The sequence below is a fragment of the Gekko japonicus genome, unplaced genomic scaffold (genome assembly GCF_001447785.1).
Source record: "Gekko japonicus isolate JY-2015 unplaced genomic scaffold, Gekko_japonicus_V1.1 scaffold67, whole genome shotgun sequence".
Classification (NCBI taxonomy): domain Eukaryota; kingdom Metazoa; phylum Chordata; class Lepidosauria; order Squamata; family Gekkonidae; genus Gekko; species Gekko japonicus.
Window position 1 is genome coordinate 1,679,781 of NW_015161948.1, and position 24,620 is coordinate 1,704,400.

Here is a 24,620-nt window from a genome sequence, read left to right on the forward strand (position 1 = left end):
GGTAAGGAAAAGTAGAGAATTTCCCACATTTGCAACAGATTTGTACTCTGTAGACTCCTGAGTGTTATGCTCGCTTTCACTACAAATGTAAGCAGTATGACCTCAAGTTCTTCCGCTACTTGGGTTTCAGCTTGAGCCGAAGGAGAACTCCTCCATCACGCTCTCTTACTTTGGCGTGGCTGCGGCTGTTAGTCTAGCAGAGCTGACAGTGTTGGTAATGCAGAGATAGAGGGGTCTGCCTCTTTCTTCCCCTCACAGTAGGGAGGGAGGGTGAGAATGGTCCCTCCCTACCCTAACCACTGGACAGAGAGCATCTTTGGAGACAAACTACATTTCCCAGCATCCTTGGGCCTTGAATGATGTCATAGACTGCTTTCCCACTCTCCCTCCCTGCCAGAGACCCTCACCTGAGAGGGGAGGACACAGAGAGAAAGAGAAGATCATTTTCTTTCCTTCCCTGGGTAGCTTTGTGATTAACAGCCAGACCCTGGAAGAGGATCGGCTCAGTAGCCACATCCAGTTTGGTGTAGTGGTTAAGTATGCAGACTCTAATCTGGGAGAACCGGGTTTGATTCCCCACTCTTCCACTTGCAGCTGCTGGATGACCTTGGGCAAGCCATAGTCCTGTCAGAGCTGTTCTTGAAAGAGCAGGTCTCTCAGAGTTCTCAACAGGGTGTCTGTTGTGGGAAGGGGAAGGGAAAGGATCTTGTAAGCTGCTCTGAGCCTCCAAGTGAAGGGTGGGGTATAAATCCAGTCTCTTCTTCTTCATCATGCAGTAGAAAGGAGGGGAGTTAGAGGCCAATGGGGAGGTACTGGCAGTGACTCATGAGGGTAGGCCCAGGGTTTTTGAATGATTTGAGAATTCTTAGGAAAAAAGGGGGGGAAACCATTTTCCTCCATTTTATCCTCACAACAAGCCTGTGAGGTAGGTTAGGCTGACAGAGAGGGTGACTGGCTCAAGGCCACCCAACGAATTTCCATGGCAGAGTGGGGATTCAAACCCAGGTCACATGGGTCCTGGTCCAACAAACACTTCAATCACTGCACCAACTGCTGGGGGAGTTTGCTCATCGCTAATAATGGTTGCCTTTCCGTGCCCCAGGAGGGCAAGAGTAGATCTGATAGGCTGAAGTTCCTTGGGGGAGGGGGTAGATTCTGGTTCTACTTTAGGAGAAACTTTCCAGTACTCTGCACTGACAGCTGAGATAGTTTCTGAAGTGGGAGCTCTGTGTCACTGGAGGTCTTCTGGCAGCGTCCGGTCGGCCATCTGTCCAAGCTTCGGATTTCCTGCCTGGGGGTGGAGGTTGGACCAGATGGCCTAGAAGGCCCCTTTCCAGCTCTAGGTGATTAATTTCTGACATTGCCATTTACAAGACCAAGGTGGCAATCCTCAGCATAAGTACTAGAGGGTAAATCCCATTGAACTCAGTGGGATTTACTTCTGAGTATACATGCTTCGGTCTGCAAGGTTAGTTCCCAATTACCACGTTGCCTTTAAAAAGAAAGGGATGCTGAAATCCAAATGTGATATAATAAGGTATGATCTTGGCTGTCAACTGATGGTAAAAAATTGCAATTGATTAATCATTTCCCTTTTAACGGATTAATCAATGAAATAACTGTGCATGTTAGCAAAATTAAATATAGTAAGGTGTGCAATAGCTTACAATTCATTTTTAAAAGCTGCCGGACGTTTTGAGAATTTTCCTTTGATCGCTTCTGCCCTAGAACCAAAATAGCCTCTTCAACAAGCATCCCCTTAATTCCCAGCCCCACTGATTATAATTCATCTCACCAATTAAGATTGGTTAATCAACTAAAGCTTTACTAGAGTTCACTCATAATCAACTTTGTATCTTCCACAGCATTAAAATATCTGTGTGATAACTAAAGGATCTGGCTGCACGAGGAGTACATAAGATTTACTCCTCTGCAAGTTTTTATGTAGACTCAACCCTTCCTAAAGATATCAATTTACCAAAGAAACATATCCCAATCCCAGACAATTCATCAATCGAACCCTCCCTCTGAAAAGGAAACCTAAAACCAGCAATAAAAGGGATTAAAGGAATGTAAAACCCAACACTGCATGAAAGGCCACACCAGACAGACTCGTACATGGGGAGTGAGGGTGGGACAGGAACTGAGGAATGAGTGTAACCAATTTATAAGAATGTCAAGAGCCCTGCTGAATTAGACCAAAGTCTATCCCACTCAAGTGTAGTATCTGTATTACTCTGTTGTAGCAAAACAGAAATCCAGTAGCACTTTAAGATTAACATTTATTTCAGTAGAACAATGTTTGAGTCCAGTGGCACTGTTAAGACCAAGAAAGTTTTATTGAATAAAACTTTGTTGGTCTTAAAGGTGCCACTGGACTTGAACTTTGTTCTGCGGCTTCAGACCAACACGGCTACCCACCTGAATTTATTCCAGAATGAGCTTTCATGAGTCACAGCTCACTTCTTCAGATACAATGGGGAGAAAGAAAAACCTTTTCCTCATTTTTACAGAAAATCAGAGAAGCAAAGAGGGAAGATCAAGTGTAACAATTGTTGTTCTTTAACGTGCCATTGGCTTTTCATCCAAGTCAGCAACCTGTTTTTTTCCCACTGTAGCCAACCAGATGCATCTGAGAAGACGACAGGCAAAGCACAGAGGCAAAACCTTTGCTACTGTTGCTCCTCACTTCCTGGTATTCTGCTTCTGAGCCTGGTACACAGCATTGGAACATGGGGTTCCATGTGTCTATCATGGCTCAGACCCACTGATAAGACTGTTCTCCATTAAGTTCCTTTTCGAGACTTCAAACAGCCCTGCAATGCTGCTGTTGTTGCCCCTTTGAGTTAAAGGTACAGAGACTCAGAATTCTTCGTGTGTTTGCTTCAAGTGTTGCAAGCATTGCAGTGCCACCAGGGAATTTCTGGTCTGGAAAATGGTACAGGGGAACGGGTTAAAACCACTCCCAACAAATTTAATATCAGCTTAAGTTTAGTATCTTTAAAGGCAAGATTTGCAAAAACGATGCGCACTTAATAAGTTGGCATGGATACATCCAGGGTCTACTAGCACTTCTTGGAGATTTTCCTGCACCAAAGAAGGTTTCCTGAAGACACTTCAGAGTTTTCCTGTTACCTAACCTTTTTGGCAACAAATTCTGAATACCATTTATGAGCTTAAAAGATACAGTTTGCCACAAGATACCACAGCTGTTTTACTCTGTTATCTAAAAGAAATTGTCTTAGCCACAGGGGGAGAAGTAATAGTTCATTAACAACAGTATGACGATATATCACTTTCTGATGGAAATCAGTAGAAGTAGATCCTACAAATGATTGGATTTGAGTATTTGGGAAATAGCAGTTATGTCTAAATTAACATACAAATGGAGAGGTCCTGAGGATGTTAATGTAAAATCAGATAAATTCGTTGAGAAATGGTCAGTGTTTTGTAACCAGCATGGAATGATAATCCTACATGTTCTTTAATATGCTGTTATAACAATGAAATATTTATTTGTGCATTTTTTGGTGTAATTTGGTAATTTTTTAGTGTAAATAAAGCCTCTCCCACCTGCTGCGATCCCAATTTGAACCACTCTGCTATATTCCTGATATTAGTAAAGGTACAGGTTGTTAGCCAAATTGCCTCTGGTTATTAATTATTTGAGAGTAGACAAGGCAATAGGCAAATAAGGGAGCAAGCACCAGTGTATACAAAGGTCCCACTTCTTCCCGGATCACCAGAAATAGACTCAGAGGCAAGCTTCAGTATAAAAATGGTCTTGTTTACTGAAGATATCTCACAAGCATACAATAATACAAACACACTCGCAATTACACAGCTCTAGGAAAATTAGAGAGAAGAGGATAGGACATTAGCATTAGCAGGATGATCGTTGAGGGGCAATACTTTACTTGTCCGCAGTGGGATGAACCGATCCTTAGGAAAAATAAGGCAGACTATAGAGTAATAGGGTCGTGCCCTGAACCTGCAGAGACATGTGGAGACTCTGGCTGCGCAAACCAAGAGTCGTGGAGTTAGGGTGGGTATAGGAGGAAGAGAGAGAAGAGAGAGAGATGGCGGGGTGCATCTCTTTTTATAATGGGGGCTTGGGGGTGGGCTAGACTGGCCACATCCCCTGGCACACCTCCTAGTAGTCTGTCCCCAAAAACATGCTGATTGGACCTGGGTACGAGGGGAAGGGGGTAAGGGGATGGTGAATGTTGAACTCAAGTAACTCTGGGCAAGGTAGTGGCACCTGAAGGGATTAGGATGACTCATGCGGCCAAAGTCATTGTCATGGACATTCTTTGATTGTCTTATGGTGGCTCCTTCGGCTAGGTGAGGCTGGGTGGGGGGAAGGGATTGCTGCCTGCGTGCCAGAAAGGAATCTCCACATGGAGTTTGAATCCTTTGTTCTTGGGTCTTCTGCCTTGGCATGGCATCTGCCTGGCTTTCAGTGCTTCATGTGGCTAGGGAGCTGGTCCATCTTACAGCTGGTGAGCAGGTAGGTAACCACTGAAACCACTGGCACATCATCTCACAGGAAGAAGAAGAAGAAGAAGAAGAAGAAGAGGAGGAGATTGGATTTATACCCTGCCCTTCACTACCCAAAGGTGTCTCAGAGTGGCTTACAAACTCCTTTCCCTTCCCCTCCCCACAACAGACAGCATGTGAGGTAGGTGAGGCTGAGCGAACTCTGACAGAGACTGCTCTTTTTCAAGAACAGCTGTGCCAGAATTATGGCTTGCCCAAGGTCATCCAGCCAGGTGCCAGTGGAGGAGTGGGGGAATCAAACCCGGTTCTCCCAGATTAGAGTCCATGCACTTAACCACTACACCAAACTGGCTTCCTTCTTCTGTGTCTTTGTGTCTGTAACTGGCATCATCTTGGGGTCACCACACAATTCAGTCCCTTTTTGCACACTACTCACATAGTCCAAGTCCATAACAGCGCTACAAGCTCCTTGCAAGGCAACAAGGTAAAAGTTTCCCTTGCTCGAAAGCCAGTCGAATCTGACTCTAGGGATGTGGTGCTCATCTCCATTTCCAAGCCTAAGAGCCAGCACTGTCCAAAGACATTTCCGTGGTCATGTGGCCGGCATGACTAGAGACCGAGGCGCATAGAACGCTGTTACCTTCTCACCGAAGTGGTACCTATTTATCTACTTGCATTTTCTTGCTTTTGAACTGCTAGGGGTCAGAGACGGGAGCTCACTCCATCATGTGGCACTCAGGTCTCGAACTGCTGAACTACTGACCTTCCGGTCTGCAGTTCAGCTCTTAACCGGATCTCCCTTCCGGTCTGCAGTTCAGCATCTTAACCTGATATTGGGGGGGGGAAGGAATCGGGATTTCCAATCATAGAAATCCCAGCCTCACTTCGGCTGTGGCCTTTAGTTTCAGCAGCGCATATGCATTATGTGCCTTCTTATCATTCTCTGGGCAAATTGATGGAGCCATGCTAGAAAGAGAACAAGAATTGCCTGGATTCTGTGTCATCTGCTAGCAATCCCTAGGTCCCCGCTTCACTGCCAGTACATAGCTTGGTTCAGGCATAATACAAATCCATGGTTTAATTAAACTATGATTAGCGTGATTGCCCAAGAGCATACTCCCAACTATGGAGATCCTTCACCTGGGCGGAGGTACCGGCATTTGCTGAGGCAAGCCAGGATTCGAGTGAGCATCTCCAAGCTGAATCCTGGTTTAACCATAGTTAAAATAAACCATGGCATTGCATTATCTCTGAACTGAGCCTGCATGTACGGTCAGTTAGCTGGCCAAAGGAAGGATGATGGTATTTCACACTCGATTAATGGCTGTTTCTGTAAATGTCTGAAGACAGGAGTGCCCTTTTAATCCACCGTGCCCTGCCCTTCCCATCCCCCACCTCCCATTTTCCTTCTCTCCGCCTGCCTGTGTTCCGGGGTTCGCCTCCATTCAATAGGGCAGTTATTTAGTGTCATTTCTCATAGTGTCACAGCAAGCCCCCTCCAGCGCATCTGATCAATGGCATTGATCCGCAATCAAACTGGCACCAACGTCAAGCGTCCAGAGAAGCGTGAGTGGTAAGCTCTTCTCAGCCAGAGCGGGGGGAACACGTGGCATATTGACTTCATTAACGCAGCTGCCGGCTTTTTCAGATGCATGGATGACACAGTCACACCAACAATGGGCTTGATTTACAGATATGTGTTTTAATTCGATGCCGTGTCCCTGCTTTGTTGTAATGGAACATTTGGTCAGCTAGACCTTACGGTCCAGATGATAAAGCTGTGACTTGCTCTAACAAGAGAGTACAGCCAAAAGAGGCTGCATTGCCTTACACAGCTGCGGCACATGAGCGTATTGTGAACAACAGTCCTTTTCTGTGGTACAATCCCTTGCAGGTCCCTCAGCTATGGGAACTGTAGGTTTCAAACCCATAACCAAGCAAGCAGGTTATACAGGAGTCCAGTGGCACTGTAAAGACTAACATATTCCAAGATCCAGTCTTTAAGGTATTGCCAGATTGCTGTTCCATTTTTGTTGCAACAGACTAATGAGGTGTGGCTCAGTGATAGAACACCTGCTTTGCATGCAGAAGGTCCCGGGTTCAATCCTCGGCATCTCCCTTTAAAAGGTGATATGAAAGACTTCTGCCTGAGACTCTGGAGAATAGCTATCGGAGTGGACAATACAGACCATATTCTGACTTGGTATAAGGCATTTTCGCTTGTTTGTGTTTGTTTGTTTGTTTGTTTGTAAACAATACAGACCAGGTTCTGATTTGGTATAAGGCACTTTCGTTAGTTTGTTTGTTTATGGGATTTTTATTCTGCCCTCCCCAAATGGGCTCAGGATGGATCACAACAAATTGAGTCAATTAATAATGTGCAACCTAAACCACTGGGCCATATTTTGTGGGGTGCTGGCACAACAGTAGTGCAGTGCTGTGCCCAAGGAAGCCCAAATTTACTATGCTAGTTACACATGAAGCTCCCTTATACCAAATCAGATCCTTGTTCCATCAAAGTCAGGCCCCTGCCACACGGCAGGGGAAAAGCCCTTTAAAGCGCGGCTTTTAAAAGCCGCGCCAACGTTGATACGGCTCGGCGGGATCCCACGGATCCCCCGGCCGAGCCGCCTTTTCTCCCCGGCGCGATCAAACGCCGGAGAGAAAAGACGGCTCTAACCGGGAGCCAGCCGATCTGCGCATGTCGGAGCATGCGCAGTTCGGCTCCGGCCCGGGCTTGAGCCGGCGCAAGGGAGCGCCGGCGATCAGACGCCCGGGAAGAAGCGCCTCTTCTGTTTGAACCACCGAGGTAGGTGGTTCAGTTTGAGGCGCTTTTTCCCGGGAAAGGGCCAGTTCGGGGACGGTATCACGGCGCTTTACAGATGTTGTGGTGTGATCGCGCCGGTTTGACCCGCCCCCGAACTGTCCCGCTCCCGGGCCAAATCGCCTCGTGTGAACGGGGCCGAAGTAATGCCTACTCAGGCAGGGTCAGGGTCTCAGGCAGAGGTCTTTCACATCATCTCCTGCCTGGTTCTTTTATCTGGAGATGCCTGGGACTTACCCTGGGACTTTCTACATGCCAAGCAGATGCTCTGCCACTGAGCCACAGCCTCTCTAGTGGTTAAAGCACACTTGTATTTATGTTATTATTTCTACCCTATCCTTTGTACTAGGAGGACAGGGTGGCTTACATGGTCTCATTCCCCCCCCCCCTTTATCTCCACTGCAACCCTATTAGGTAGATGAGGCTGAGGAAGAGGAAGGGTCCCAAGGTGTCCCAGTGAGCTACATTCCAGTGCAGAGATTTGAACCCAGATCTCCCTGGTCCTAGCCTGCTGTTCTAACCTTCAAGAGGGAATTAGATAGACATACGGAGCAGAGGCCCATCAGTGGCTATTAGCCACAAGGTACAGATGGGAATTCTCCGTCTGGGGCAAGTGATGCACTGTATTCTTGGTGCTGGCGGGGGGGGGGCAACAGTGGGAGGACTTCTAGTGTCCTGGCCCCACTGGTGGACCTCCTGATGGCACCTGGTATTTTTGGCCACTGTGTGACAGAGTGTTGGACTGGGTGGCCCATTGGCCTGATCCAACATTGGCTTCTCTTATGTTCTTAACCACTGACTGCATCTCATAGGACTCTTTAACAACTCTAAGGCAGAGATCCAGTTTTTGAAAAATTTTGTTTTCCAGAATGGAACAAGAGAACAGTCTGCAATTAGTAAGTCTTGATAAAAGGCCCAATATAACCCCAATGTCACTTTCCATGCTTCCAGTTTCTGTGATCATTCACAGAGTTCCTTTGATCATTTGACCTTGAGTGAACCAGAGAACACTGGGCAATGCTCTGATCCTGCTGTGATGGACCCTGGGGTTAAATAAAGATGGCTGGAAGCAGGGAGTGTCATCTTCATCAGGACCTTCTTTGGTGAGGGAGGCTGCTAGACTTCCTGATGGTGCTCCCCTCCCTGCCCCCCCCCCAAAAAAGGGGGAAAACCAGAGATTTCCCTGCAGCTAACAGGAACTTCTGTAATCCTTTTGCCAAGCCGAAACGCCTGTCTGTATTCCACTTCAGAAATGTTAGCCTCTGAAACATACAAGTTGAACAAGAACAGCTATTTTTTTTAAAAAAATGGAAGCTTTTGCCCATTTGTAACTTTAAATAATAACTTCCTTGATTTAGCTTTGATACCTTGAAAGCTCTTTGCTGTGCTCAGAGACCTGGGCTGTGCTCAGACATCAGTCACAGAACTCCCGAGATGAAATCCATCCGGGAAGTCCTTGAGCACACATGCTCACTCCTCCTCCTCCCCTCCCCTTTTGTGCAAAGCAGAAGGCGCAGCTGCATCTATGGGTTTCTTTGCCCTTTTTATGTTAAACCTCCACCCACCCACCCTTTGCGAATCTAGGTGCCAGGATTGCTTTAGTGAGGAGCAGAACAGCATGGGCATAGACAGCAAGTTTAACATTTTCCCTCCCTGCCATTTTCTCATTGGAAAAAGCCACCCTGAAGCTGCCTTTACCCCAACTGAGGAAACATACAGATATCTTTGGGGATGGGGAAGCTATTCAGAGGTGGCTTTTTTCAACAAAAGAGAATGACAGGAGAGGAAAGGGTTAAAATTCCCCTTCCCCACCCCATTCTCCTCCTTGATAAAGCAACCCAGTCACCTAAGTTTGCAAAAAAAATGTGTTAAATAAGCAAGAAAGAAATCATCATTTGTAGTTGAAACCTGAGAGGGAATACGGGCCAGACTGAAAAAACAAACCGCAGTTGGTCAGAACAGTTGACTGGGGCAAAACAGCAAACTCTGGTTTGTTCTCCTGCTATAAACCCATTTTCTGGAACACTTTGAATCCTTGCTTAGAAGCCAGAGAACAAAGTAGAGTTTGTTGTTTCAGTCAAGTCAAACTGTGGCGTCTTAGAAGACAGGGAAATCTTGGCTCTGCACCTAGGGTTGTCCACCTCAAAGTGGGTCCTGCAATTCTCCCAGAATTAGAGCTGATTTCCATTTAGAGAGATCAGTTGTCTTAGAAGAAATATGGCAGCTTTGGAGGGTGGGCTGTATGGCATCACAACCCTCTGAAGTCCAGCTTGAGCCAGTTTGGTGTAGTGGTTAGGAGCGCGGACTCTAATCTGGGAGAACCGGGTTTGATTCCCCACTCCTCCACATGCAGCTGCTGGTATGACCTTGGGTCAGTCATAAGTTCTTTCAGATCTGTTCTCTCTAGGGCAGTTCTCAGGGGAGCTTTCTCAGCCCCACCTACCTCACAGGGTGCCTGTTGTGGGGAGGGGAGGGAAAGGAGATTGTAAACCACTCTGAGACTCTCTCAGGTAGTGAAGGGCAGGGTATAAATCCAATCTCCTCCTCCTCAGGCACCAACCCCAAATCTCCAGGGATTTCCCAAGCCAAAGTTGGCAGCCCTGTCTACACGTGAGGAAAGGTGGAAGGAGAGAAGGTTGTTGAGAGCCCTAGGCCTTCCTAGCTTGTTCTATGGATGTAGCCATAGTGGCTAAACATGGATCACATAGTTAGCCTGAAAAATCTACCTGGAGGACTCTTAGATGAGGGGAGCAAAGCTGATCAGAAGAATTGTCAGAGGGACTACAACTTGGGGGGGGGGGCATCCACTGCCACTAGTACTTTTTCAGAAAAACAAACACAGAAATGTTCTCTCATCCTTTAAACACAAATGTCATGAACTTAAAAGCTTCCTTGTTGAAAAAAATCTTAGATGGGGTGCATCACTGTTTCACAGGGGTTGAAGCCCCCAGTTCCCCCACTTTGCCTAAAGCTCGGATTTCACCAAGGGGGTTTCACCAAGCGCCAGTGGTTAGGAGCTTGGGAGTGCTCTTGGATGCCTCCCTAACGATGGAGGTCCATGTAGCAGCCACTGCTAAGTCAGCCTTTTACCATCTTCATCTGATTAGACAGCTGATTCCCTTCCTCGAACACAATGACTTGGCAACAGAGACTAGACTACTCTAATGCTCTCTACATGGGGCTGCCCTTGTCCCAAATCCAGAAGCTTCAGCTGGTGGAGAACGCTGCGGCCAGGCTGCTGTTGGGTCACCCCATGCGGAAGCACATCCAGCCTGTGCTGAAGAAGAAGAAGAGATTGTATTTATACCCCGCCCTTCACTACCCAAAGCAGTCTCAGAGCGGCTTACAAACTCTTTTCCCTTCCCCTCCCCACAACAGACACCCTATGAGGTAGGTGGGGCTAAGAGAGCTCTGACAGAAACTGCTTTTTCAAGAATAGCTTTGACAGAACTATGGCTTGCCCAAGGTCATCCAGCAGGTGTAAGTGAAGGATTGGGGAATCAAACCCTGTTCTCCCAGATTAGAGTCCGCACACTTAACCACTACACCAAACTGGCTCTCTAAAAGCACTGCACTGGCTGCCTTTAGCATACCGAATTTGCTTCAAGGTGCTGGTCGTTACCTTTAAAGCCCTTTATGGTCAGGGGCCTATATACCTGAGGGACCGCCTTTCCCCATATGTTCCCCAGAGAGTACTGCGTTCAGGGTCTCAAAACCGTCTGGCCCACCCAGGTCCCAAAGATGCCAGGCTGGCTACAGCCAGGGCCTTTTCACTGGCGGCCCCATACTGGTGGAATGAGCTCCTGGAAAACATTAGGTCCCTGTGGGACCTGCTACTATTCTGCAGGGCCTGCAAGACAGAGCTCTTCCACCAGGCATTCAACCAAGGAGCCACACCGTGAGACCCTGTGCCCCGGTATCACCATCGGCAGCCTGTACTTCACCAGCATTAATGGACTGAGATGATAGTCGTAACATCATTCCTACCAAGATGATTGGTTATTATGTTTTGCCATCACTATACAACCTTGTATACTAGCACTTTATGATTGGTTTTATAAAGGCTCTGTTTTTAGCTGTTTTAATTTTTATATAAGCCGCCCTGAGCCTAAATAAATAGGGGAAAGCTTTCTGGGAGCTCCGATTACTGGGGGTGGGGGAGCCAGATGGAGCAACTTATGCATTGTATTTTCATATGATGTTTAGGTTGGGGGGGGGGCTACAAAGGGAATCTGTGTCTGATGGTTCCCAGCACTGTTTGACCCGGTTTCCCTAAACCACCCATACATTTTAAAATGTGTATAAAGCATATTTAAAAGAAAGACATAGAAAAAAAGGAAAGGGTATGGGGCGGGGGGGGGAGAAATGATTTGCATATCGCTGGAATGATTTCCTACTCGCTCTTTAATGTCACTTCTTAGTTTTTGCGTGCGCATACGCCTGTGAAGCAAATTCCTCAAGTGTAAACAACACGGCAGGCAAAGTATTTAATAACAGCCAAATTGATTTCTCATTACCAGGTCACTTCTTAACGTTTTGTATCACTGGACCGATACACATTTCTCTTATTGTGTTAAATAATAGTCAAGTCCGTAGCTGATGATTGATGTCTTCTGCAGCATTAATTCCACGTGGGCCCCTCATCTCTGAATAAGAAATCTTTAACTGTCTCCCTCTCATAACAAGCAATTTCTGTGTAATGGCTTCTCTTTGTTTGCGGTGATAGACAGGTAGACAAGAGTGGGAAACGAACGCGAGAATTTTCAGCATGCCAGCGAAAACGGAGCCAGCCTGCCTGCGGAGCCGAGCTTCTTCCAGCCTTCTTGCCCCCACCCCCAGATACCTTCCTCTGAAGATTTGGTTAACGCATGCATATTTAGCTCTGAGAGGACCTAACTGCATGTTACATTTTCTCCAGGTTGCGTGGAGAGGCACATTCTGTAGGCATGCAAAGGCCCAATTCAGATAGGAAATTCAGCATGTGGAGAAAGGGGGCATAAACAGCTTCAAAAAAACCCAGGCCGGCATATGGGGGAAGGGGTTTGCCTCTTTGGGGGCTGTGTATATATTGATGGGCTACATGTTACATTCCAGAATGGAGCAAATACTTTATTTTATTTATTTATAGACCAACACCCCACCCCTCCCCTGGTTGACAGGGCTCCAGGTGGTTCACAACATTCAATAAAACAATCTATAAATAAGAGATAAAACATACTCTCTCTCTCCCTGCTTATCTTCCAAGATATAATGAGATTGAGCTAGTCAGGGCTATCCAGGTCAGGGCTAAAACATACTTACAAAATATTAAATCACAACCCATAAAATAGCATACCGGCTCAGTCATCAGAATAGAGCATGATCATTTGGCACCCAACAACCGACAAAAACAGGAGGCACTGCTACTAGGTGGTAGAACACTGGCCTCAACCATCCTCAGCGGAAAGCCTGGCAGAACAACTCTGTCTCACAGGCCCTATGGGATTTAGAAAGATCCTGCAGGGCCTGGATATCAGCTGTTAGAGAGTTCCACCAGGCAGGGACCACTATCAAAAAATCTTGCCCCTCATTGAGCACAGTTGAGCCACCTGTGAGCCAGGCACCACCAGCAGACCACATGACGAAGAACAAAGTGTTCTTGGGGGGGACATATAAGGAAACACGGTCCCATAGGTATGAAGGTCCCAGACCATTTAGGGCTTTAAAGGTGAGAACCAGCACCTTGAACTTAACTCAGAAACCAATAGGCAACCAGTGCGGCTGCTTAAGTATGCAATGTATTGGTCAACAACCTAGCAGCTGCATTCTTTATAACCTGATGTTTCCTAAGCAGCCTCAAGGGCACCTCTATATACAGCGAGTTGCAGTAATCCAACCTGGAGGTGACTGTGGCAGATATCACCCTGGCCAGGTCTGACTTGAGACAGATGGGGAACAGCTGACAAGCCTGGCGGAGATAGAAAAATGCCAGTCTCGCCACTGAAGACACCTGTTTCTCCAAGGTGAGAGAGGCATCCAGCCAAACCCCCGGGCTCTTCACGGAATCCACTGGCAATAGCTGGACCCCACCAAAAGCCAGGAGACTCAGTCCCCCAGTGAACCAGCCCTCCCCAGAGCATGGAGGGGGGGAGGTTGAAGCCCTCTTTCCACGGGCATCACAGTCTCAACCCAAAACTGGCATTCCACGTGCAGAAGAAGAAGAGATTGGATTTATACCTTGCCCTTCACTTGGAGTCTCAGAGTGGCTTACAGTCTCCTTTCTCTTCCCCTCCCCGCAACTGACACCCTGTGAGGTAGGTGGGGCTGAGAGAGCTCTTTGGAGAACTGCCCTTGAGAGAACAGCGCTGAGAGAACTGTGACTGACTCAAGGTCACATCGGCAGCTGCATGTGGAGGAGTGAGGAATCAAACCCGGTTCTCCCAGATTAGAGTACAGGCTCTTAACTACGACACCAAACTGAGGAGAACTTGTGATTCATGCCTGTTGCATAGGATACAGATCCCAGACCCAGCCTGCACATTCTGTAATGAATGAATCATCTTGCGTATACCTTACAGGAAGACTCTGAGCAAGCATGGGGGTCTAGTACAATGGTTGGACTTCATAAGACTATCTGTGTCCTAATTCAGGTGGGGTGGCTATGTTGGTCTGAAGCAGCAGAGCAAAGTTTGAGTCCGGTGGCACCTGTAAGAACAACCAAGTTTTATTCACGGTATAAGCTTTCATGTGCAAACACACTTTTTCAGATCTGATATCTGATATCAGATCTGGTATCTGATGAAGTGTGCTTGCACATGAAAGCTTATACTGTGGGGGAAAACCCTTTGTTGGTCTTAAAGGTGCCACCGGACTCAGACTTTGTTCTGTGTCCTGAGAGAAAGAGAAAGTGACCCTCCTGCACTTGAAGCTCTTGAAGAAATGGTCTGACAACTGCTCTTGCCTTGTATCCTTCCACTCTATTAAGCAAAATTTGAAGCTTTCCTCCACCCTACAGAGCTGTTTCCCCAACTTAAGTGGGTCTTCCTCCAACAACGGATGTCCCTCCAACCGTAGTTCCTCTTACATACCATTAGATAGGATGGCCAAAAAGAACCTCCATGTTCAGAGGAAGTATACCTCTGAATGCTAGATGCTGGAGACAAAAGAGAGATAACTTTTGCTTTCAAGTTCTGCCTGCATGCGCTTCAGAAACGTCCGGGTGGCCACTGGTGAAAACAAAAGGCTGGATTCAGTGGACATTTGGACAAATCCATCAGGTGTTTTCTTCCATTCTTTGCATGACGGTGGAAAGTGCTGTTAAGTCACAGCCAATCCCAGGGTTATTTTTGGGCAGGAACGCACAGGAACGGAGTCCTGGCTGGCTCCTGAGTTGGCCACGCCCAGCAGGAGTTCATTAGCATAACAGGCCACACCTAACAGCAGAAACTCATTAGGATTGGCTGCATTAGGGGTGTGTGGCCTAACATGCAAAGGAGTTCCTGCTACAAAAAAAACCCCCTGGGTTTTGACAACAAACAAGGTAAACAGAATAAGAAGCAAAAGGTGGGTGTGGCTGGATAACCACACTTCTGGTAACATGGGGGTACAGCCTAATATGCTAATGAGCTGTGCTGTCAGGGGTGTGGCCTAATATGTTAATGAGTTTCTGCTGTTGGATATGGCTTATTATGCTAATTAGTTCCTGCTGGGCTCTTTCTACAAAAAAAGCCCTGGGCAATCCCATAGCATTTTCAAGGCCAGAGATGTTCGCAGGTGGTTAGCAACCCTGGACTTCCTTGGTGGTCTCCCGTCCACATACTAACCGCTGCTGACCCTGCTTAGCTTCCAAGATCTGATGAGATTGGACTAGCCTTGGCCCTCCAGGCCGGAGCCTTTACGCGCTAGTGTGGTTTTTTCCAAGGAGTGAAATGATTTGCTGATCTTTTGGTAAGAACATTCTGCGCACATCAGCTGTGATATGAAACCTTCCGCCCACAGTTTAGTCTCTCGCTGAAATTCTTTCCATCTCTTTGGATCAGGCAGGTGATAGCTCAGATTAAAGGTGTGTGTTGACACATTTACTGCTGCCTGCAGTTCCCGGGCAGTACATCTCCAGGTAATCAATTAATACTTGCCTTTAATTGACTATTTAATTATGCGTTACTAAACAAGCTGATGGATATGAGTCCCATCACCTGCAGCTACGATGGCAGAAAAGAGGCAAATTGCGATCTGTCATGCAAGAGGCTTTTAAGATGCTGCAAAGATCAATTTTGGAGGGGGGCGGAGGAGAGCTGACTCGATGGACGTCTTGACAGCCGTGGAGAAATGAGAGCAACCAACCCCCTTGAGCAAGACTGAAAATGCTCCAGCATTCCTCCTGTTTGGGCCTATTTGAGAAATAAAAGGAAGGGGCACCATAAAAACATACTAGTGGTAAGAGAGGCCCAGAGGACATGCAGTGTCTGGAGAAATGATTAGGAACGAGAAAGGGTACTCTGGATTAAGGAGGTCGAGAAGGAGTGCATCACTGGCCTTTGTTGTGTACACCATCATTCCCCAGTTCTTAGTTAGTTGTGACAAAACAATGTTCAGGCATCCGCCCTACTTGTGGAATTAGTACAATGTCGAATTAACTAACGTGTGAGAGTTATCGTGGAAAACCGGCAGTTGTCCATTCATGCGCCTTCTCTGTGTTGGCTCCGACAAGGTGGGAATGGGCTACCTGTACTGAGGCTATTAGGAGGGCCCCCACACGTCTCTCATTTTGCAAAATGTGCAAGACAGATTTGTTCAGGAGGGCATTCTTGGAGATGAGCAAAGCTGCAGTGAAGTGAGGGCCAGTGTGGTGTAGTGGACAGAGTGGCGCAGTAGAAGCCAGGGAGACCCCGGTTTGAATCCCTACTTCTACTGTAGAAGCTCACTGGGTGACATCGCAAACTCTCGGCCTAGCCTACCTCACAGGATTGTTGTTACGAGAAAATGGAGGAAGGGAGAATAATGTTCTAAGCCAGTTTGAGTCCCAGCTGGGGAGAAAAGTGGGATATAAATAAATAAATGCAATGGAGCTCGAGGAAGTGACTTTTATTAGGGGTAAAGTCTCTACTGCACTGATGGTCTTGTTGTCTTCAACAGATACGTTTGCATGCAGTCTGTCCCCATCCCCCACCCACCCCCAGTTGTACAATCCCAGCCGAACTGTGTTATTTTGTCTTACTAGGAACCTTTGCTGTTAGTTTCAAACGTTACCAAATTTTGTAATCCACTTAACTGATCGACTGAAAGGTGTTTTTTATATATATATATTGTCATATTTGTTATCCTCCTCGGGTTCCAGTGAGAAGGGCAGACTGTAAATGAAAACGACATAAAATAAAATAAATGGAAAGGAGCATAAGAGCTCACAGGAGTTCCCTGCTCCTGTATTCAGCAGCAGAGGTGAGCAGCAGGCCACTTGATGTGAGCAGTGTTTTTACTCAGGATAGCCAGGAGTGGATTGTTGTGAAGGAGGACAAAGTCCTTTGGTCTGAATGTTATGCTTGCAGAGAAGGTGAGGGTGCATCTTCGTTTCTGACAAAAAGAGGGACGGGGGCTCAGGTCTGTATGAGAAACCATGACATGCACCCTGTAAACCTACACCGTTAATGATGAGGGTTGTGCTTGCAGAGAAGGTAGAGGGTGCATCTTCGTTTCTGACAAAAAGAGGGACGGGGGCTCAGGTCTGTATGAGAAACCATGACATGCGCCCTGTAAACCTGCACCATTAATGATGAGGGTACAGTAGAGGATGGATGTGCTGTATTGTTCTCTGCTGAATAAAACACTGTCTGTACATGCTCAGAAGTGCTCTTCTTCAAATAGTCCAGGATTCAGCTCCAGTACCGAAAACAGGTTTCAGGGTTTATCTCTAGTCAGAGCAAACAGCGCCCTGTGCAGAGCACCATTTTTCTCTGTGCTTTGAAATGGAGCTTGGTTTCTTATACAATGGAGACAGTGCAGTTTTATTTAATGAACTGCATTTAGTTTTATTGTATTTATTGTCTTTTATATCTTGTATTCGTTGTTTTAAATTGTATGTTGTTTTAAACTGTTGTAAGCCGCCCTGAGCCATCTTGGCGGGAAGGCGGGGTAGAAATCCAATAAATAAACAAATAAATATTTGTACCCATATACAACAAAATCCAGTGTATATGTTTCTTTGCACATACAAACATACACAGTACTATAGTATTTTCTTTAATAGCTTATACGAAGTAAGTACAGCATTGGGTAATTAACCCAGAATTAATGTTTGTTTGCACTGTGACCATATATACATAGAACAGGCTCCTCCCACATTCCTTTAACCTTCAGCTCTGAATCATAAAATATTTTCCACCTGAAATGGCTATTGGTTCAAAATGTATTTTGGTCTACTGCTGCTACTAAAGGAAATTGTATTTAATGGCATTAACAACAGTAGTCATGTTATGCTGTTATTTTTTATTATTCTGTTTTTTTCATAAAGTGACATCAGATCGTATTCCACCCATCATTCGCCGAGGACCAACCAATCAAACCCTTGCCATAGATTCTACAGCACAGCTGCAGTGTCATGTGACCGGAAACCCCCTGCCCAGTATCCAATGGCTGAAAGATGGACAAAGGATTGTGGGCAGCGACCCAAAAGTCAGTCTGTTAGATAATGGAACCCTACAGATTACAAACCTACAGGTACGCTTGTCCCCCTCCAATCCTTGCCAGTATGTGTGAAATCCGAAAATGCTGTCCCCTGCAACAGGAAACTTGCTCTGTTCCTCTTTTGTGCGGATGTCCCTGCCTGCCCACAAAAAAGGCAAGTGGAAGAAATAGTGGGGCTATAGCTCAGGGGTAGAACATCTGCTTTGCAGAAGGTCCCAGGTTTGCTACCCACCATATGCAGTTACCAGGATGAGGTGATGCCGAAGGCCTCTTGAGAGCTGTCGCCTAGTCAGAGTAGGCAATAATGACCTGGATGTCCCAAGGGTATGATGCTGTGTAAGGCAGCTTTAGGTGTTCATCTGCTTTCTGCATATTGTACTTCTCACTGTGAGGACCACTGGCTGTGAAGTTATGCTGAGGTGCATAGGGAAGCTTGCAGACCTCATAGCTGAATGGTTTAAGCTGGTTCGCAGGGCTTCCTTGCACTCCTGCTGGCCTTGCAGGTCCACCGCCGGGCCCCTCATGGGGCTCGGCAGTGGAGCTGCAAGGGCGACGGCGGCAGCCAGGACCATTGGGGGCGGGGTGTGTGGCCTTATGACACACTTTCGGTGATGTCAGAGGGTGTGGCCTTATGACACACTTCCGGTGATGTCAGGGGGTGTGGCATATGCTTATGAGTTATGCTAATGAGTTCCCCTAGCTCTTTTTCTACAAAACGACCCCTGCTCGTAGGATAGCTGTTGTGTTGGTGTCTCTTAGCAGTATGATCAAGTTGACTGGAGAAATATGCCCCATTTCAATCTCATATGGGCACGCAGGCTGGGGTCCCTTGCTTAGGCCCAGTGTGCTCTATTGGGTACTGATGCATCTGTGCATGATCCTGTTGTCTGTGAAATATAGCCGCTTTGCCATGAAACTAGAGCCAGTTCCCAAATTAAACCAAGCAAACAAGAGGAAGGGGATGGATCTCACAAGCTACTTGAGCTAATCAGGGATAACTCCTATATACTAGTGCACGTCCTAGAAAGCTGATTTGGAAGGATGTGACTTAAATTGGCCCAGCTGCCATCATATAGCCTTGTCTCTCTTTTCTGGCAGTCAAAGGAGGTCCTAAAGAGCCAAACTACATGTTACACTTCACCATTTCCCACACAGACACCACCCCTTCCTGAATTGTTTGTTATCCCCAGTAAGGAAAATGCCTGTCTTTTTCCCTACTACAGCTAATAGCAGCTAACCGTAGTTGTCTTTTTTGTTAGAAGATGGCATGAAAGGAGAGACCCCTTCTAAATCATTCCCACCAAACACAGCTGCTTAAAAAAAAAAAAGCCTGAAGTGTATGCTGGGGGATTGGATCACCAAGCTGATCACGGAGGGCAAATTGCTCCCCCCGCAGTTGTTTCAGCTTGAGAAAATGGTGGGGGTGGAGCAGGAGCCCCTCCTCCCTGTGTGCTGTCGTTCCCAGCCCAATCACCCTTCCAGAGACTTTAAGAATGCTTTTTCCTGCTGCTGCTGCATGACTTTGGGGGAAGTGAGCTGGGCCCAGAGAACCCAGTATCAAAGAATGCAATATGCCGTGTGGCCCTTTGAGTAGCAGCAGGCCAATTCACATAATCAACTGTTACGTGGTGAAATTGAATTGATCGGTTGTTGGGTTTGGGTTTTTTTTTCCCTTCTACCTAGTGTCCTGAACTAATTTTGTGAGCACTCAAACATGTGTCCAGATCACAATTCATTCTACATCTGGGTAAATCCAATCTCTCTAGTGAGCAAGCAGGCAGCAAGCACGTGAATTCCACAACATAGTTAGGAATTGAATTGCTTGCTTTCATAATTGCGGCAAATTGCTAAGTAATGAAATTACTTGATAAAAAGAGAGCCTGTAATTGCCTGATTTAGAACTGAATAGGAATTGTTAAACTCTCCTGAAAGCAGCCCGGAGAACAGCCCAGGCAACTGTGTGCTTATTAAGAAATTAATGTTGTTAACTGGCAGTAAGCTGTTTCTTTGTGCCTGCGTTTTTTTTACTGGCTACAAACAGCCCAGTGCCATTTTCTTACTTTTAACAAAGTAAATATTAATAAATAAAGAGCTGAGCGTGCCAGCCAGATCTCAGTGCCTTTGCAGCAGAGTCTAAATACACTTTGCAGTGAATTCCATTATAGTCAAGGTTATACACTGCCGAGAAGAGCTTGATAGTAATCAACCCTCTCAAAGCCATAGTTGTCTTTCATGTTCAACTCCTTCAATGACACATCTTCAGTCTTCTTCCGAAGAATTAAGAAGCTGTCAGCATCTTGTTGTGATTGTCTTTAAAATAAAGCCGCAGCACCATTACCGATGTTTAAGGATAGCATGTAAACAATGACCACGTCTCTTGCTAGAATGGAGTGCTTTGACTGTGATAGGAGAGTCTTCCATTTGGGGACCATCTCCTGATTGACGTGGACAAGGTCAGGAGAGCTGGCGTGACACCTCTGTCGAATACTCTGCTGCCTAAAAAATTCACCTCTGTTATATTTTTGACCATGAGGTGCCCCTCTGTAAATTCCTACTTGGTTTCTTGGCCATTCCCAGATCCAGCACAGACTTGTTATCCTTAGCTTCAAAGATCTTGCTGTGCCCACCACCACTACCTCTCGGGTCTTTTATTCAGTGTTCTCAGAGTTATTGAATCTGTGGGCATTTGGGAAGTTTTGAGAACATAACAAAAGGGGTGCCATGGCTGAGGGTGGAACCAATCACAAAATGGTTCGAATCCTCACTTGTGCCATGGAAGCTTGCTAGGTGGCTATGACAGACCCCTGTCTCTTCCCAACTCACAGGCAGATTTTCCCACCAAAATGTTAGTTCCCCTCAGTGACTGAGTCACCCCCCAAGTAGTGTGTATTTCTTCGTTGTCTTAGAAGACTGAACTGTCCCGCCCTCTTCCAGATGTGGAAGAGGGTATGTTGTAGGTATGTAGGGCTATGTTGTAGGTATGTAGGGCTATGTTGTAGGTATGTAGGGCTATCTTTCAGCTATGCTCCTGCAGAGTGCAGGGGGTTGGACTAGATGACCTGCAAGGTCCCTTCCAACTCTTAACATTCTATGCTTCTATGATATTTGTTTAGGCTTCTGACCCAGCACAGGAACTTGAGGGAAATACAGGAGCTGTCTTGTTTTTTTAAACCCTTTTAAAATGGCGCTTGAGGCAGAATAACAGAATAAAAGATTTTTATTTAACAGGCAGGGAATATATAAAGGAGGTCAAGGTTTAGAAATACTGAAGTAAAAGTTGTATTTTGTACAGGAACAAATTTTTAAGACAAACCAGAGGTTTCTAAATATTTTCAGTGAGAGGTATTTGCTTAGTATATTTCAGCAGTTTCAATATTACTTCACAGAGTTTCCTGGAGATTTGCTCTTTCTTAAAGTATCTAACATTCTCCCTTTTGAAAACACAGTTTTCCGCTAAGTCCTGAGGTGTCTAAAGCTTATTCCCTTGACCACAGACCAGAGTTCTCAGAGGTCAACCCCTTTTCAACTGGCAGGAATTATTCTTCTTTTCGTTAAGAAGCAATAACCCTTTTCGGTTTGGCTTGATTGGGAGTTACAGCCTAACAACCCAGTCACCCTTGCCAAATCTCTCTTCCAGTGCTGTTGTCTGTGTAAAGCAGTTTTTAGCTTTCTGAACTTAGAATCACAATTCTCCCTCAGAGTAGTCTTATTCGATTAGAGCAAAGGAGTCTCTTCTCAGAAGAAGAACATGTCTGACCAGTCCCGTCAGAACTACTGACTCCAGACATGTCTTTCTCCTCTTTCTCTATCAGGAGCCAACTGCTTTACTGACTCCAGTACACAGCTGCCAATCAAACAAGCTCCCCACTTCAGGGAAGATTAACTCCTTACCTCCAAGGCTTTCTGAACTCGCAGCATTTTAAATCCTGCTTTTCATGTGCAATCTGGATAAGGGAGACCCTGGTTCAAATCCCCACTTGTGCCATGGAAGCTTCCTGGGTGACCTTGGGCCAGTCACATACTTTCAGCCTGATCTACCTCACAGGGTTGTTGTGAGGATAAAATGGAGAAGAGGAGAATTAAGCCGCTTTGGATCCCCATTGGGGAGAAAGGCGGAATATAAATACAGTAAAAATTAATCCCATCATTTATTGCATTTACATCCCACAGTTCTTCCATTATGGATTTCAAGGTAAAGCACATGGCATTTATGTATATTTATCTATTTAGCAGCTTATACACCACTTTTCCCTCCTCTGGCTTATGACGCTGTACTGCCTTCCTCAGTTTTATCCTCACAACAACCCTGTGAGGTAGGTTGGTGGTGGGAAGTGCTGTCGAATCACAGCTGGATTATGGGTGACCACATAGGGTTTTCAAGGTAAGAGATGAGCAGAGGTGGTTTGCCATCGTCTGCCTCTGTGTCAGAACCCTGGTACTCCTTGGAGGTCTCCCATCCAAATACTAGCCGGGGCTGACCCTGCTTAGCTGTGGAGATCTGATGAGATCAGGCTAGCCTGGGCTGTCCAGGTCAGGGTCTGAGGTAAGTTAGGCTGACAGAAAGTGGCTGACCCAAGGTCACCCAGTGTGGATTCGAACCTGGATCTTCCTTATCCTTTTCTGATAGTCTAACACCACACCGGCTCTTTTCTAGCACATTTTCTTTATCCTTTTCTGATAGTCTAACCAGTACACCACACCGGCTCTTTTCTAGCACATTTCTTTCTAATACATGACAAAATAACAGTACTTAGAACCGTCATCCACACCCAGAATCTTCACAACAACTCAGTAAGGTAGGCCAAAATATTCATATACCTGTATTAGAAATGCAGAACTTGGATTGAAAAACAGTCAGGCCTGCCAATGCTCACTTCCCCCCCACACACACACGCCTTTCCCATTTTCCCTTTGTCAACTAGTCCTCAAAAGTCACAGTTCTTTGAAAACACGGAACCTCCACCCCCCAGGGCATTGTGTATAATAAGTAGTTGTCTAGCAATGCATTAGATTTGCATAATTTAGCTCTAGGTATTTGGGTCTTCTTGGCGCATAAATTTTGTCTTGGGGGGAATATAGCAGGCAGAGGCCTGAAGTGACAGAGGAGAGGAGAGTATCTTGAGGCAGAGGCTCTGCCGCTCCGTATGTAGCTCTCCGTGGTCTGTATCATGGCGGGTCCGGCAGCCTGCCCCTTCTCCGCACCAGAACTGGATCCGCCATCGGGGTAACATGGAGGTTATTCATGAATTACTTATCAAAACACAGAACTGACGCTAAACATTTGTTTAAAAATTGATGCCGGCAAGTCAGCGGGGAGTGAAATATTTCACGTTGGTTTTGTGCCTTCATTGTGTCAGAGTCAGGAGGTTAATGCATCAGCCGGGTCCCAGTGCGCCTAATAGCATCATTTTATAGCAGTTGTGGCTCTTTGCCCAGGAAAAAATTAGAGCTGTCAGGTGGATTGGAGGACTAGTATGAGTTAATGGTCCCTAAGGATGGGCCGCCTCATCAGGCCACTCTGATTCATGGGGGAAAGTGGGGCAGCGGTTCCTGAGCCTCAGCTCCAAGCCCACCTGGTGGGGACATAAGAGCGATCTCCTCCCTCCCCTCTCAGTGTCCCATATAATGGCCATCAGCACAGCAGGCTACAGGCCCCTTGCCTGCCTCCAGAATGGGAGACAGATCTCTGCTAAGATGCCAGCTTCCTCTTCCTGCCATGAGCCCCTCGGAGAGGGGATGTTCTCTACAGAGCCTTGCCAAGCCCTGCAGACTCCAGTTTATTGGAGATCCTTCCTGCCAAGTCGGCCAGCCTGTGCTGAAGGCACTGCACTGGCTGCCAATAGCATACTGGATTCGTTTCAAGGTGCTGTTCAGAGAGCACTGAGGCCAGGGTCACAAAATCACCTGACTCTCCCTGGTCTGAGAGACGCCAGACTGGCCATAACCAGAGCTAGGGCCTTTTCAGTGGCGGCTCCACACTGGTGGAATAAGCTCCTGGAGGACATCAGGGCCCTGCGGGACCTTTTACAGTTCTGCAGGGCTTGTAAAATGGAGCTCTTCCACCAGGCCTTCAATTAGGAGCCGCCACTGATGAATGAGCCATCAGAAATTGAACACGCTATGGCCCCCATGTTATAACGTTGGATATTGCCTTCTTTTATTCATCTATTTTATAGCAACCACCTTCTGTATTTGCTAGCACTTTATGTAATTGTTATCTGTGAATTTTATTGTATTTATTGTTTTATCATATTTTAACTACTGTATACCGCCTTGAGCCAGTTTGTCTTGGCACGGCGGGATACAAATCAAAAGTAATAAATAAATAGATAAATAATTACATCCAGATGAGACTACTGCAGTGTGCTTTAGCTGGGGCTGCCTTTGAAGACTGTTATGGGACATCAGTCCAGAATGAAGCTGCTAATTTCGAGGCCTGTGTTGAAAGAGTGGGAGTGGTTTACACTTCACTTGTGGTTGTGGTTCAAAATGTGGGTTCTCTAAAGCTCTCTGAGAGCTTTTGTGGTGTATGAATTAGTCAGAATATCAGACTAGGGCCCGTGAGATGTGGGTTTGAATCTTGACCATGTCAGGAACCAACAGCTTCTGTGAGAACTTATTCCCCTGTTCAGAGATT

General features: G+C 46.4%; 1 protein-coding gene across 4 annotated transcripts in view; it reads left to right on the forward strand.

Moving 5' to 3' along the window:
* The window catches only part of ROBO3 (roundabout guidance receptor 3), a 96,423-nt gene that overhangs the window by 35,175 nt on the left and 36,628 nt on the right, over positions 1-24,620 (forward strand). For all 4 annotated transcript variants that reach the window (XM_015429393.1, XM_015429394.1, XM_015429396.1 and 1 more), the window contains exon 7: positions 17,811-18,016. In XM_015429393.1, the coding sequence (XP_015284879.1) occupies positions 17,811-18,016 (206 nt within the window). The remainder of the gene's footprint in view (positions 1-17,810; positions 18,017-24,620) is intronic.